The following is a 14,884-nucleotide window of genomic DNA, read 5'->3' as shown; positions in this document are numbered from 1 at the left end:
CCGAATTCGACGACTATACGAGACGATGACTCAATTGCAGTTCAAGATAGTTGACATTTTTTTTGCTTTGGTTTACTTCTCAAGTCACAATCAACACCCTCAGGATATTATCTTCCATTATATGCCTCGTTTTCTGTAAAGAAAGAAGATAGCTATAGTGCTCGTAGCTGTACTAGTAGCAGCACTAGCATATGTACCAGTCCAGCACTAAATTCATCTCTTTTTCTATCCGTCCAAGCGGAGAGATGGCGATCGTCCGGAACAAAATACCGGTACACAAAACCAAACTCGTCCGCCCCAAGTTTCAAAAAAAGAAATGAATACCGAGCTTTCACGTGACTCTTGCAAACTTTCCTTTAATCCTCGCAATATCGAAACAAGCGAAAAATCGAAAAAAAGACGAAACGCAATGCTCGGCTTAAGGGAAGATCAACTACAGACAAAGAAGGTGCGATTCTCGGTTCAATTGAACATTGTTTGAATAATTTTATCTGCCTATAACCGAGTATAAATTTTTACTCCTGGATCAACCCCTTGCGTACTTTGACCGTGCTCTGAGTTTTGGCCCATTGAGGTAAAACAATATTGGAATCAAAATCATGGCCAACGCGATAAACCCAATTAGACTCATCCCCCACGCAACGGGGAACCTCTCGGTGGCTAGGTTGTTGAACAATGCCGCGCCAAATATGGGAAACACCGAAGCGACGGATGATCTCACCAAGTCGTTGGATGCAAAGACAGATGCCAAATACTCGGGCTTGAAGGAAGCGCCCATGTAATTGAATAGCGTTTGGAAAATGAGAAATGTCCCAAACCCAATAGTGGCAATACCAATTAAGGGCCCGATCCAGTGGGTGAAACTTGTCGCAGACCAGCCAAATATGAATAAACCGGCCGTTAAAAAGCTTCCGCCTACAATTGCCAAGGGGATAAACACTTCGGGGTAAATTGTCTCTTTTGCCAATATGGGCTTGGTGAATGCCCGTCTAATCAACGGAATGTAGAACGAGCAGGATATCAGCACCCCTACTAGAATCGAAATGTAGCATACACCCATTTCAATGATGGTGAAATGCTTGGTCTCAATGAAGTAGATGGGAAACACTTCAAAGAACAAGTACAAGATACTGTACACCATGGCAATGTAGATGTCAATCAATAAAACAACGGGCTCCAAAATAGTAATCTCGACGGGTCTCCACAAGGTCTCAATGGCAATCTCTTTAAACGTCTTGCCCTGATTCTCCAACATCCCCCTGCTGACAATCTTGTCATTACCCGTCTTTGCCCTTAATCTCTTTGCTTTTCTCGTTAATAGCGTGGGCGCATATGTTTCCGGTAACATAAACGTTAAAAAAAACAACGAAAACCCAGCAACGATCATAATAAACCAAAAACACCACCGCCAGCCTCCCTTGACCGTTAAAATCGAACCGAAAAACGGTCCCATGGAAGGACCGGCAACAGCGCCAATACTCCACACCGCCAACGCCACGGGTAAATTCCAAGGATGAGTTACATCGCCAACACTCGCACCACCCGTGGCCAAGCAAGGACTAGCGAAAAAACCCCCTAAAAACCGCACAACTAGAAACCCACCCACATTCTTGGCGAGGGCAGTAGGGATCTGCAAAATGACAAAAATAAACAACGTCACCACGTAGATTGACGTTCTTCCAAATATAGCGTTTTCAGACATGGGCGACCAGATCAAGGGCCCCAATCCGTAACCAAGCACAAAGAGAAAGACACCCAATGACGCTTCGACGCTAGTGAAACCCAACTCCTGCTTCATCTGCATGACTCCCGGGGTATATACAGCCGACGCCATATAAACGGACGAAGTCAAGAATGAAATTTCAAATATAAAGAAGGCTTTCTCGTACCAGGTCCAGTTCCGGGGATTATCGGGATCATCGGCACCTTCCCAATCGACAATGATCAAGCCTTCCTTTTCAGCTTTTATATCTGATGAAAGTTGATCCAGCAGACTTTGGTCGAGAACATCTCGGCCTTGAAAATCGGCCAAGTTGTCGTCTGCGCTAGTAGCTCGTAATTTGTCGTAGTAGCCAGGGTAGTAATGTTCAGGGACCACGTAATCTGGCTCTTCGTCGGGGTGCTTGAAGTATTTGTGGCCCGAAAGATGATATATCATCCTCGCTAAAAACCCATCTCTGATGAATCTGTGTGGCATGACTTCTCTCCTTCTTTTGCTCCTTCTTTGCTAACCTGGTCCTGGAAAGTGCCGAAACTATGCTATGGTGCTTTTCTACTTATCTCTGGCCCCACTGAAAAATCAATGTTCTTTGCAGCTTTTTTTAAACCACTCCCATTTTTTTTATATATATTTCTTTATTTTGCTAAAGGAATAAATTATTAGTTAGCTACAGTCATCTCGCTTGTTCAAGTGGATTAACCACAGCGTGTGTGTAGATGGACAAGCAAGATTCGACGATGTACCTCTGCGACAATTCTGCACCGCTTCCTGTCTTAGGCCAATCCAAGCTTCTAGCCAAAATAAAAAAGGAGCTTCTTTTTTTTTCATTTTTCCACTTTTGCAACCTTGTGGTTTCAGCCTCCTGTGAAATATTACTATGACGAAGTATTGAAATGTTTCTAGAAAATATGACAGCAAAAATAATTCTCCCAGATGCATTTGCGCTTATTCAAGCTTGACAGATTATTAATACATTGCAGAGAAGATGGAATGAAGATTGGAAAGGACTGATCTTTGAAATGGTTAATTTGCTCCGAACATCTCGTGGGTTGCGTTTTTTTTTTTTTACCAACTCGTAGATTTTGTAATCTCCGCTGCCCTTGTCCTCTTTGGGACCGTTCTTCGGCCGAGATATAATTATAGAGTAGCCCGTATTTCAGTGTGAGATGCCTCGGAAAGCACCTTACGCTGTGCCGTTTTTTTGTATTTTTTTCTGTATCCCTTTATACTGTCGCTAAACCTCTAGCAATCTAGCCTTTGTTTCCTGGGAAAAGCAAGCTATAAATGGATCAGAGGTCTTCAGTAGACCCTATTGATTGCAGCCAACGAGATGATTGATTTTTTTCCCATTAAAGCTCTCGCATTATGCAAAATTATGCCATTTTTGTCGGTTTTTTCTCTTCTCCCACGTACCACCTAGATTGGTGAGTACTTGCAGTTGTTGAATCAAAGTCATGGTGGATTTGCTTATGGTCAGAGGTCAATTGCAACAGCTGCAAAAAATTTTTAAAAATAAAAAACCAGATAACGCGTTCGGTAGCGATATCTTCGGCATAGCTCAACAACGCTATCCAAAGCTGGCATTTCGTATATATTTTTGCCCCGACCCCAAGAAATACCATAAGCATCAGGCTGATGAGTAGAGTAAGGAGAGAAGTAGTTCACAGAGAGAAGCGAGGGAGGAGGGAACGGTGGTAAGACCAGTTTCACTCATTCCCCACAGCAGCTTCCATGACCGCGTAGCTGCACAACAAACTGCGCTCATCGAATAGGACGAATCGTATAGTGGTTATTATTTCTGCCTTCCAAGCAGAAGACGTGGGTTCGATTCCCGCTTCGTTCATTCTTTTTTTCTTCCTTTTTTTTTGACTTTCTGTCATGCTGGTGATGCTTGTAATACTTGCAGCTTCTCTTACATCCAATTACCACCCCATTCATCCTCATTCCAATCATTTTAAAGTACTTTCTTTTAGCATATGCGCATTGAGATGAAATGTGGTTTGACTAGGGAACCTCACAATTTCAATTTCTCCAAGTATTGAAGCGAAAAAAAAAAATAAAATCTTAATGCAAACAATGCTCTTGAGGATAAGCCGGAACTTTTGTATTCTTTCATTTCAAAAATGAAGAGCTTGTGTTTTAGGTCAAAAGACTGCCATTCTTAGAAAAACACTTCAGCAAAACCGAAGAAAATAACTAATGGAAACTGCTGGTACTGGATAAACCAAAGATGGCTCCTGGGCAGGAAAGTAGGACGAATCGTATAGTGGTTATTATTTCTGCCTTCCAAGCAGAAGACGTGGGTTCGATTCCCGCTTCGTTCATCTTTTTTTTTGACACCTAAAACTTGTCTTATTTTAACACGATATGGACGCCCAATTCACACAACCCTTTATTCTTTTTTTTTTTAGCATTTCTATACCTCTATTTACCATTTACATCAACAATGTGCACGGAGTTGACAAAAATATAAAAAAAAAACAAAAAAAACCAAAAAAAAACATTAGGCTACTTTACCACTAGATTTCTTTGTTGTTGAAAGTTCCAATAATTTTAAGTCTCGAAGATTTCTAGCAGCTGCTGAACTATCGCCATCTCGAACCAGCAACGTTGGTCTGGTCAGTGGCGATGTACTTGCTAAATTGTTTCTTAAACTGCCCAAGTCTTGAGTCTTGGCGGGGTCAGCAACGGATGATACTGGCGGTGACGAAGACGAGGGCGCTGCGGCATGACCGTGACCACGTCTTAGATTGTGCAACTGGTCGCCAACATTGGCATTGGCAAAGCTTGAGATTCTGTTTCTGCTGGGAGGAGCAGTAGGCACAATCGAGTATTTCCTTTCCTTGAAAACAACACCAACTTCCTTGATGTTTTTCTGATGCTCTGGTTCTACCTTGTTGAACCAATCGGTGGCTTCATCGTATTCATACATGGTGTAGTCAGTTCCATACGGCTTGGACTCAAGACAGTACAAAGTGTGCAATGGAATATCCAATTCTCCAATGGCCGATGTATCGAGATTTAAAAAGTAAGCTAAAAGAATTCTCAAAACGACACGGTGCGAGATAATCAACAAATGGTCAGTGGTTCTTTCAATCTCCGTGATCAAGGGTCTCAACCTCGTCAAGACGTCCAAGTAGGATTCCCCACCAACGCCAGGATACCTATAGGTCAATTTATTGTTTAGTCTGGCTTCAAACTCCTTGGGGTGCTTCATTTGGATCTCGTCGTATGTCATGCCGTCGTACTTGCCTCCTCCTAGCTCGTTCAACATCCGCATCTGCTTAACGGAATACAATTGCTCGTTGAAATACTGCCCAGTTTCCACTGCCCGGATAAGCATCGATGTCCAAACGCAAAAGTTTGGCTCGGTTGGAATCATGTCCAACGTGGCAGCATCATTTTCGTTGAAAATGGAGTTGAATTTGAGCTCCAATCTAGATGAAAACCTCTCCAACTGCTGTTTCCTGAAATTCTCGCGTTGGAAATTCATAAATTTCGCCAAGGTTGCCGCAAATTTCAATCCACGCTTGGTCAAGCGCGAATCGCCTCCTATCCTTCCACTAAGGTTATCTTTGCTCTCACCGTGACGTGTAATCCAGATCTGCCGTTCACACAAGTTAAAGTTTAACAAGAAATAAACGGTTTGTGACGACAAAAAGCCCTGGATATTGTAGCTAACGACTTTCTTGCCAACGTCAATCATCTTGATGTATTGGAAACCGGGGATTTTCTCCTCTTCGGCGTCGATGGTCTCGTATGCCTTTTCATAGTTTTGCAATCTTCCGACAAAGTCCTTCAATGCAACTTCGGGATCCATATTCTTGTAATCTGGACCACTCAACTTTAACCGAATGTTGGACTCAATGATGCTTGGGTCACTGCATATACTTTCAAGAAACAATACTTTCAACTCGCCGTTGCTCCTTTCTTGTATTCTTTTCAATACCCTCTTTCTGCGTAGTTTGGTCGAATTAGTCGCGTCAAAGATACCAACCGATCCACTGCCATTAATGACGTAGTCTAGAAGTTGGTCCAACGTGTCCATTGCCCACTTTTCTCTCAACGCAGTGCTATCTTTATTCTCTGGATTGAAAAAAGATGCATCATGCTCTTGTGCGCCATTGGTCTTGGTGGACTGGTCAAGATCGGGAGACTGGGCCTCAGTGGGTGTGCTTGCATCGGGTAATGGGTTCTTTTCGGGTCCTGCGTTCAATTTGCTCTTTCTTCTCGTGTTGCCCACGTTAAACACTCTGCAATCGTGCTGGAGCCAGTTGAGGTACCTTGTTAATTTGTTGGTGATGTAGGACTTGCCTCTTGCTGGTAAACCAACCATAACAATGACTACTTTTGAACCGACATCCACGGCGGCAATCTTACCATCGGGTGACGTTTTAGAAGAAGTTTGGCCCGGGATATTCAAAGTGTATGTCTTTCTCGCTGAAGGTGGCGGCTTGGTCAAAAGAAGCGATTTCAATTTTTCAATCGATGGCGTCTTTTCAAATTGTTCCTTCATTTCTAGTGGCACATCTTTCAACAAACGCTCTTTGATGTTTTCATTCATGGTCAATGACCTCTCGGAAGGAGAAGATAAACCCGAGGAGTTGCCTTCGTTTGATTTCTGTTTCTGCTTCTGTTTCTGTCTCTGTTTTTCCTGTTCCATTTCAATCCTGAGCTGCCTTTCTTCGATTTCCTTATCCTTCTGCAGCTGCGATTCAAAGCGCTTCTTTTGTGACTCGGAAATTGAGCTCATGGGACTAACCAGGTCCGACCGCTGCCTCTCTTCTGCAATCATGATTGATGGCCGAGCACCAGGTTCTGAAGTGGAAGGCCAGAAAGTGGGGCGCATGACATTGGTGGTGAACGTTGAGTCCTGTGTACCAACCAAAGATGCACCCGCATGAGCTGCAGCATTCCTTGCCTTGTTCAATGACTCCGTCTCTGAAAGTGACGCTGGAGAATTTGATTCGTCTCCCAACTCCGCTAGGTTCAAATGTGAAATTTTCTTGGTGACACTGCTCGAGCTGCCCTTTTCTTTGGTGCTTTTCTCATCATTATTTCCTTGTTGCTGATCATCTTGCTTTTGCTTTTCCTCTTGTTCTTGTTCTTGTTCTTCTTTTTCATCTCTATTTCCATTTCCTGGAGCAGCTCGCGTACTGCGATGATCGTCATCATCTTCGTCATCACTCGATTGATCTCGAGTTTGCGGAGATCCTGTATGTGAAACAATCGGGGTATCTGTTAATGGTCGCTTGTTGAATTCAGGTAAAAACGAGCTCAATGAAGTGTTTGAGTCAAAAGGTTCGAGAAGTTGCGAGTCTAACGATTTCGACAAGGATAATTTTTCACCTCCATAGCTGTGTCGCTTAGACAATCGCTCGTGTTTGTAAGGGGAAGTTCTTTGCTCTCCCTTGTTTGTTGACGACGACGTTGCAAACGACATATTGGGCGACATGTTGGCCGGGGATGCAGAGTCACTCGTTGTAAATTGAACCGGCCATTTGCCATGAGTTTGATGGATTGGTAATTTGGTTGACAGCGATTCATGTGAGGAAGCTGATGTTCCATCGAAGTCGGGTCGACGCAATAAGACACCCCCCGCCTCAAATTTACTTTGTGTTGTAGCTGCTGCTGCTGCTGCTGATGATGATGATGGTTTAGATGCTGCATTGTGGGAATCTTTTGCATTTTGCTGTTGTTGTTCATTTCCAAAGTCCTCGTCAGTAGAGACGTCTTCTTCATCTGAGTTTTGGAAAGATACATCAGAAGAAGAAGATGTTTCAAACACTTGAGAAGAATTTATCGACTGGAAATTGGAGAATGAGACTTTTTTGGAGTTTTTTGCATGTGCCAATACGCCGTTACTAATTGATTTTGCTCGTTTATGTTGATCCAATGGCATAAACTCAGTAGATTTCGGTGATTGTGACCCTGAGTCAACAGCAAGGTGATTTAAATTTCGATTTTCTGCTGGGGATGAGGATGATGGCAAATTAGTACTAGCGTTGGGATTCGTGTGGCTAAAGTTGGACGCAATCAAGTTTCTTATAGACTCGTGGTGTTTATTATTGGGATTGTTTGATGGATGATGTAGTTGGTGATTGGTGTTGTCGTAATTCCAACTACTACTATTGCCAGGAGTTGAATCTACTTGTTTGTCAGATTCAGTGCCACTACCAACACGATGATTATTATTGGCAGTATTATTCTTGACAGTATTATCACTTGCGCCACCTTTCACCAGCTGTCGATGTGTTGGTTCTTGGTCATTATTGTTTAAATCTTTAGGTGAATCAAAGTCCAGTACACTTGAATCACTTGACATTGAGAAAGAAGTCAAAGAAAAAAAAAATAAAAAATGTCCTTCTTCTTGTTCTTCCAAGCCTGTTTCAAAATGAGTTCGATGTGTGTGTGTGTGTTTGCCTGTTTGCTTGCGTGATTTTTTTTTTTTAAATCTTATATATAGATCTAATGTGCCTGTACGAGTCTAAGTGATGATGAGGCTGTAGTTGCATGGATTGGCCCCCCCTTGATGTATTGCTTGGTTGAAAGGCGTATGCTGTCTGCCGTGTGTGTTGTGTGTGGGCGGGATGGTGAGCAGATGTAGTTGATAATAAAGAATTTTTTCCCTCACTATTTTTCTTTTATCTACTGATTCCTTTGTTTAATTAGATGCTTAATCTTCAACCAACCATCCAACAGATCTTCCCCTCTCTCTCTATACACTGCTCTCTCCTTTGAGTTGGACGATTTTGGCCCAGCTCACAACCCAACTGTCGCTCATCTACATCTATATATAAAGGTGTGTATATGTGTAGCGTGGGAGATCTCACGCTTTTAAAATTATAACCTTTGCCTCTCTTATCTCGGGTCTCTTATCTTGAAGAGCACACGTGTGGCAGGAGTTTGCCTTGCCTTTCGTTGCCTCTTCATCTCTCTTTCTTTGTATGGCTATGTGTGTGTGTGTGTGAGATGGTTCTCGTGTCATCATTTTCTTCCCTCCTGGTGCTTGCGTTACGGCTCATCGCACCCACTCCCGCTCCTGTCAACGCGGACGAAGGAAAGAAGCGTGTCGCCATCTCTCTCTCTTTGTTATTATCGTCGCAAAGATCGGCCGCTCTCTCGCGTTTGTCAAGTCTACAAGCAAGCGGAGCCTTTGGCAAGTGATTCGCTGCCCCTAATGTCATCCCAATCCCAAGCGTGACTGGTGGTCAAACGTGCCTAGCCGTAAGCGATCAATGTATAATGCAGGGATAATTTAGCTGGGCAGTTCTCCTCCTCCTCCTCCTCCTCAAGTGATGACCATTGGATACGTCACGAGCCATGTGTCCACATGTCTCGAAGGTGTCTTCCTCGATTTGGTAGCGAAGTACGCAGTTTTAGGCAAGTCGGTGAAGCTGTGCTGATGATGACTAAGAAAACGGGGGGGGGGGGAGGGGGTCAATTCGTTGACTGACTGACAGTGCGTGGCACTCTCTCTGAGTTGAATTACTGTGAGATCATGTCTTCGTGAAGATATACACCGAGACCCATCCAGTCTTCTCAAATGGCTACATTGAGAATAGGATAGAGGCGCAAGTGGAGTCTACAACCACTATTAAATCCTCGAGGCAGCTCCTTGGCGGGAAGTCCTGTCACAAATATCTCTGAAGTTCAAATCAAACGGCTACGGCACAATGTCAGCTAATAAACAACAAGGTCGGGAACAGAAGCCTGGCAGGTTTCCAAAAACTTTTGCGCAAGTGAATGTTTGAATCTTTACTCTATGTTGTTTAGAGTTATTTGAATCTTTACTCGTTCTGTAACACAAGATGGAAATTCAAGGACACACGTGACATTCAGCACGTGACACACAGCACGTGACATGCAAAAATCTTTACGGGAGTATCAAAGTAGGTAACCTTGGGCAGCAAACCTCATAACAGAAGAGACAGATGAAATGCGGAATTATCAGTGTCTCCGATTCCCACTTTTAACAAAAGGAAAGGGAAAGGGATTAATTGAGTTTAGTCACTTATGCAGCATAAACTGAACAAGCCCTACCATGCACCTCTTTTTTAAATTAAAAAAGGTGGGTGAAGTTTCATTCCCGTGCACTTGCCAATATATATAGTGAACCAATCTGTGCTGATTTCATTCACATTCAAGGGGTGGGTGAGTCAGGGGATCAAGTTCTAGTTCAAAGAAACTCTATTTGCAAATGTCGACAGATAAACTGGCAACGCCATTTGCTAACCACTTGAAAAATGATTCTCGTGATTCCCAAGACAACAACCACCACCACCACCCACCACAGCTAGACTCATTCACATCTCAAAGATCACCACGTTCAAGCCACGCCTTCTCCCGCGAAGAACTACCACCAATAGAACAGGAATTGACCGATAGCGAAGACGAAGATGAATTCATCCGCAGATTCGGCGATATCAATTTCCAATACATCAAGCCTCCCCGCGACAACTTCTGGTTCATCAAGCCGCACGCGCTCAACTATTTCAAAGACGGGATATTGTTCCGCACAAAAGGCGAACGTGGGTCCGCCAAAACGGAGTTGTTTTTGGATTTGCTCTACGTGGGGTTGATTGCCAATCTAGCAGGCGAGGCAAGCGAACAAGCCTCGGGGATCGCCATCTTGAAATACGTGCTATTTTTCATCCCCATCTGGACGGTGTGGGCCGACATCAAGGACTTCACAAACTACTACTACAACGAAGACTTGAGCCAGAAAATATACATCTTTTGGATATTGTGCTTGTTGACGCTCTACGTCAACTCCCACTATGCCGTCTTGCGCTCGTACGGAGACGCGGCAGTCACAATCGTGCCCTATATGCTATGCCGCCTATCGCTAGCAGCGTCGTTGTTAATCTACTCCTTCTATATCCCCGAACATCGCGCACAACAGCGACTCTACTCCGCGTGTCTCGTGGTGACGTCGCTCTGTTGGCTAGCTGTGATATTCACCACCTCGACCCGCGTCAAGATTGCGTTAGCGTTTGTTTTTGTCTTTCTCGAGCAAGTAAGCTTCTGCATATGCTATCATCCATGGACAAAGAAGATCATGAAATTGACCACGTCAACAGCATTAAATTTGGAGCATGAAGTAGAACGCTTCTCGGTGTTTGTCACCATTGCCATTGGCGAGTTCTTGTATAAGGTGGTCGCTACTGGCTCCTTGGGGATTGGGTTCTCGTCCAAATTTGCCCGCGGCGTGTTTTTGTTAGCGGATGCCTATGTCCTATTTTGGCTTTACCAATACGGAGGCACGAGCCAGCGCGCAGTGCACCCCTTGAGAAATAGCGGATGGCACGCCGTTTGCTGGATCTATGCGCATTTGCCGCTTGTTGCGGCCTTGGTGTTGGCGGCTGATGCCGGTGGTGAATTGTGTGCCTTGGACGTTACCAGCACGGCAAAGACACACCACCAAGTCCACGAATTAAGCACAGGCAAAAGACAAGAAGGAGAAGGAGAAGAAGAGATGAACATGTATGGATTATCGTTCTTTTATACTGGTGGGATATGCGTCGCGTTGGTTTCAATGTTTATCTTGGGTATGCTTGAGAAAACCAGAGATGATCCCCGGCTATTCATCCTCCCGCAAAAAATTCGCGTATTGTGGCGATTGCCCTTTGGAATAATGATTGTGATGATCAGTTTTGCCGAGATGAATACGACTTTGTTGATGGGTATCGTCACCATGCTCTTGATTATATTGTTGGTTTTCGAGAGCTTTGTTGCCACGCCGCGAAGCTGCTTGTTTTACGGATATAACCGTGACCGCGAATGCGAACTACCACGGGCACATTCAGCTTGATCTTTGCTCTTTTGAATGTACAATTTTTACAATTTCAAATAGCACCGCCTTGTTGATGGCGGCGAGTCTATCCGCTTGGAAGATGGAATCTTGCTTTGGCACTTCCTCAATCATCCTGATCCATTGCTCCTTCACATCATCGACGGCTTTTGCCTCTTTATGATCCGCAAGTACAGATTGCCTCTCACAGGCCATAAATATGGCCTCCATGAGCAACTCGCTCAATCTCAAATTTGGGTTTGCGCGAATAGGCGACTCAAACTCTGCCATTAGTAGCTCCAACTCGACATCAACACTCACAACTGACTTGGAAATCATCTCTTTTAAATTGAACTGATCGTAATGCCGAGTCCCCTGATCGATATCAACAAGAAGCCGGGTCAATAAATAAACAAAATCTTGCAATCCCCAAACATTGGTCGTCTCATTGATGAACCCTTTGATTAGCTCGAGGTACATTTCAGTACTCATGAATTGGTTCGATAGCTGATCGAGAATCAGCATGAGCTGTCTAACGCGAGGCCAAGGTTGCTGTGTTTCAGCATAGCCGCGAAATAGACTCGAGAATGATGCATAGGTAGGCGAAAACTTGTAAAAAAAAGTCCGGGTCGCGGCATCCACGGTTGTTGTTGTTGTTGTCGTTTTCAATCTTGTATAGACATAGAGCCATTCCTGTGTAACGTCGCCCTCTTCACCTTGGGCTTTGAAATAGGCCGTCTCAAATAGTATCTCCGCGTGCTTAATCAACCCCAAGTTGACCAACATCGCGATCACGTGGTCGACTATTTTTTCATTAATCACTGGAAGTTGATTAATCTTTTGCAAGGTGTTGGCCAAGTACGTCGAGTAGTTTGGTCTGTTGATGTAGTGAACAAAATACTTGCACAAATGAAGAAGCGAAGCGTCCAGCAAAGAAAATTCACTTAATCTTTTGCAATCATCACCATCATCATCATCATCCATTTTGTTCTCAATGATGTCGCCCAATTGAACTTTGGGCAAGATGTCCTCAATGATTGCAAACCGGTCATGCCGTATAGCCAAAAGAAGCAAGACCCCGTAAATGTCGCTCCTCTCGCCAACAGTTTCAAGAATCAGCTTGTACTCATCAAAAGTGAACTTGTTGTCGTATCCAAGCTCCAGTTCATCATCCTTGACTGCAATCCCTTCTAAAACGTCATAATCATCTTTGAAATAAGAAAGATATACGATCCTCGCCTGTTCCTGCGCGGTGATTTCCAACCCGGCATTTTTCAAATCGTTAAACACATTCAAGACCATGCCACGATAATCTCGTCTTCGTTCATTCTCGGCTGCTATCCCGCGCACGGCTCCTTTGAAATTGCCCTTGAGTTTACACCCAGTCACCACGTTTCTGTTGGCAAACCGCCGATTTCTGAGGGCAAACTTGGCGATGAAATCGTGGAGAACTTGAGGTGGAAGGTACCGCGGTGCTGGGCGAGGAAGGTCTAGATATCGTCGGTATAGCTTTTCGTGGTCGATGTCCAAGTATTTATCGTGATTAGTCTTTAGATCAAAAATCACTTCTTTCGATCGGAAAGGGTGCTTGTCTTTGCTTAGTGGGTATAGTTCTTTGATGAATTTGTTGTAACTGGGAGTAAATTGTATATCCTGTGGAGTAAACTTGTGTCTAGCTTTCAGTTGCAAGTCTTTATCAATCTTGTCTCGCTTCAAGCTATCCCATATTCGCTCTCTCATCTCATACTTGTCATGAACTGGTGTCAACTTGAACTTGTCTACCAAAAGTTCCTGATGGGTGTTGATGAGACCATCAATACATGTCAATAGCGAGCCGGAGTTTTGTAGTTGTTCCGAGCCCACTCTTCGTATAAACGAATTTATCGGCTTTTCCAATACGAAAATGTCTTTCAAGGCCGTAGCCTGGCGCACTAAGTTCATATCATTGTTCTAAACTTGCACTTCCCTGCCTGTTGAAGTTGTCTCGTGAGAGCAGAGTCTTTATAGAGTTTGAATCGAAGTCTCACTCGTTTCCAAAAAATAACCAAAAAAAAAAAATTTGATCTTTTGGAAATTTTTCACTTTCCAGCATTCACCAGGCCCTTGCAAAAACAAACGGCAAATGAAGATCCAGAAGGATGCAATTAACGTGCTCGCACGAGCATCATCGTACCTTCAGTCGGGGGTTTTAACAGAAAAACCACTTTGGTTCGACATTGTAGCGAAATACCCACCAACACACAACCTTATCAAAAGAGCATATGTCCAACAAGAGCCTCAGGAAAATGACGATCCGAGAAGCAAGCTTCTCAGCTTGCAAAAACCGATACGTGAACTAAGCCATGATCAGGTATTCAAGACGCGCAGCACCAAGAACGAACGTGCCAATCGAAACCGCGAGATCCATCGTATCCCCAAATTGCAATTCTTGGAAGATGAAATTAGAAACTATTTCCACCAGCAACATCCCTGGGAGTTTGCACGTCCCAAGAACTTGATTGAAAACTCGGGCGATGAAATCGGCCGCAAGTGCAATTGGTCGCACATGTTGCAGCTCCACAAGCCGCTCGATGGGGAGTCGGTGGTGCAACGCACCATCTACATCTTGACCAATGACCCCGATGTCAATGACGTATTCCAGGCGTACGACAAGGCCCGTTTCGAGTTTTACAAGTTGCGCATGCGTGAAGAGATGGAGAGCCACATTAGCAAAGAGGAAAGCATGATGCATGGCTGTGTGTTTGAGTCGACCAACATGAGCTGGAATTTGGCTAATGAGCAGAACTATATTAATGACTGGGTCGAGTTGGCTTCGGAGGAGACCAAGATTATGGACGCTAGTGCCAGTAGACTGAGTGCTCCTGCGGGATCCTTAGTTGGCGGAGAAGAAGGAACCAGCTCGAGTTTGTTTGAGGATTTGTTGCTGCTGCTGCCGACCCAAAAAGATGGCAAGGCTGGTGCAAGTCCAGATGATCAAAAACAAGAGTAATCGTGTAAATAAGATAGAGAAAGAGGCCTGTATCTACAAACTTGATGGAATAGATGAATCTGTTAAAAAAAAAAAATGAAAATGCTCTTTGTCATTATACTGAGACCTATATATCTCCTCCAAATGCCCTCTATGCAACACCCAAAGTGTATCATCATCTAATATACAAACAAGTTTAATATCCCGACATGCCCCGACAAGAGCAACTGGACTCTTCTCTCTCTTCTTCCCGAGAAAGTCAAGTGCAAAAGTTGAGCCTATCCCAGGCTCGTGTAACCCTACCGCCCAAAATGAATTGACTCACCTTCCATTCATTTCACTCATTTTTCATACGCCTCCACTTCTCTAATGGTGTTCCTCATGACCATGATCGTCATGTTTC

General features: G+C 44.0%; 5 protein-coding genes across 5 annotated transcripts; 2 read left to right on the top strand and 3 right to left on the bottom strand. All coding sequences in view use genetic code 12, as the record gives it.

Annotated features, from left to right (window-relative positions):
• Positions 1-526: 526 nt before the first annotated feature.
• Positions 527-2,197, bottom strand: LODBEIA_P05800 (uncharacterized protein; the record flags this gene model as incomplete). The annotated part of the gene is made up of 1 exon (XM_066976172.1): positions 527-2,197. One exon carries the CDS (start codon positions 2,195-2,197, stop codon positions 527-529), a length of 1,671 nt encoding a protein of 556 aa, XP_066827518.1.
• A 2,026-nt stretch (positions 2,198-4,223) lies between these two features.
• LODBEIA_P05790 (uncharacterized protein) lies at positions 4,224-7,175 on the bottom strand (the record flags this gene model as incomplete). Its single annotated transcript, XM_066976160.1, has 1 exon — positions 4,224-7,175. The coding sequence occupies one exon, from the start codon at positions 7,173-7,175 to the stop codon at positions 4,224-4,226; it is 2,952 nt and encodes a 983-aa protein (XP_066827517.1).
• A 2,745-nt stretch (positions 7,176-9,920) lies between these two features.
• LODBEIA_P05780 (uncharacterized protein) lies at positions 9,921-11,534 on the top strand (the record flags this gene model as incomplete). Its single annotated transcript, XM_066976149.1, has 1 exon — positions 9,921-11,534. The coding sequence occupies one exon, from the start codon at positions 9,921-9,923 to the stop codon at positions 11,532-11,534; it is 1,614 nt and encodes a 537-aa protein (XP_066827516.1).
• Positions 11,535-11,560: 26 nt separating this feature from the next.
• Positions 11,561-13,454, bottom strand: LODBEIA_P05770 (uncharacterized protein; the record flags this gene model as incomplete). Its single annotated transcript, XM_066976138.1, has 2 exons — positions 11,561-11,635; positions 11,709-13,454. 2 exons carry the CDS (start codon positions 13,452-13,454, stop codon positions 11,561-11,563), a joined length of 1,821 nt encoding a protein of 606 aa, XP_066827515.1.
• A 181-nt stretch (positions 13,455-13,635) lies between these two features.
• LODBEIA_P05760 (mitochondrial 37S ribosomal protein mS23) lies at positions 13,636-14,502 on the top strand (the record flags this gene model as incomplete). The annotated part of the gene is made up of 1 exon (XM_066976127.1): positions 13,636-14,502. One exon carries the CDS (start codon positions 13,636-13,638, stop codon positions 14,500-14,502), a length of 867 nt encoding a protein of 288 aa, XP_066827514.1.
• Between the last annotated feature and the right edge of the window lie 382 nt (positions 14,503-14,884).

Source organism: Lodderomyces beijingensis (genome assembly GCF_963989305.1).
Source record: "Lodderomyces beijingensis strain CBS 14171 genome assembly, chromosome: 1".
NCBI classification, from domain to species: domain Eukaryota; kingdom Fungi; phylum Ascomycota; class Pichiomycetes; order Serinales; family Debaryomycetaceae; genus Lodderomyces; species Lodderomyces beijingensis.
The sequence above is the reverse complement of the archived record's forward strand: the minus strand, read 5'-3'. Positions and strand labels throughout refer to the sequence as shown.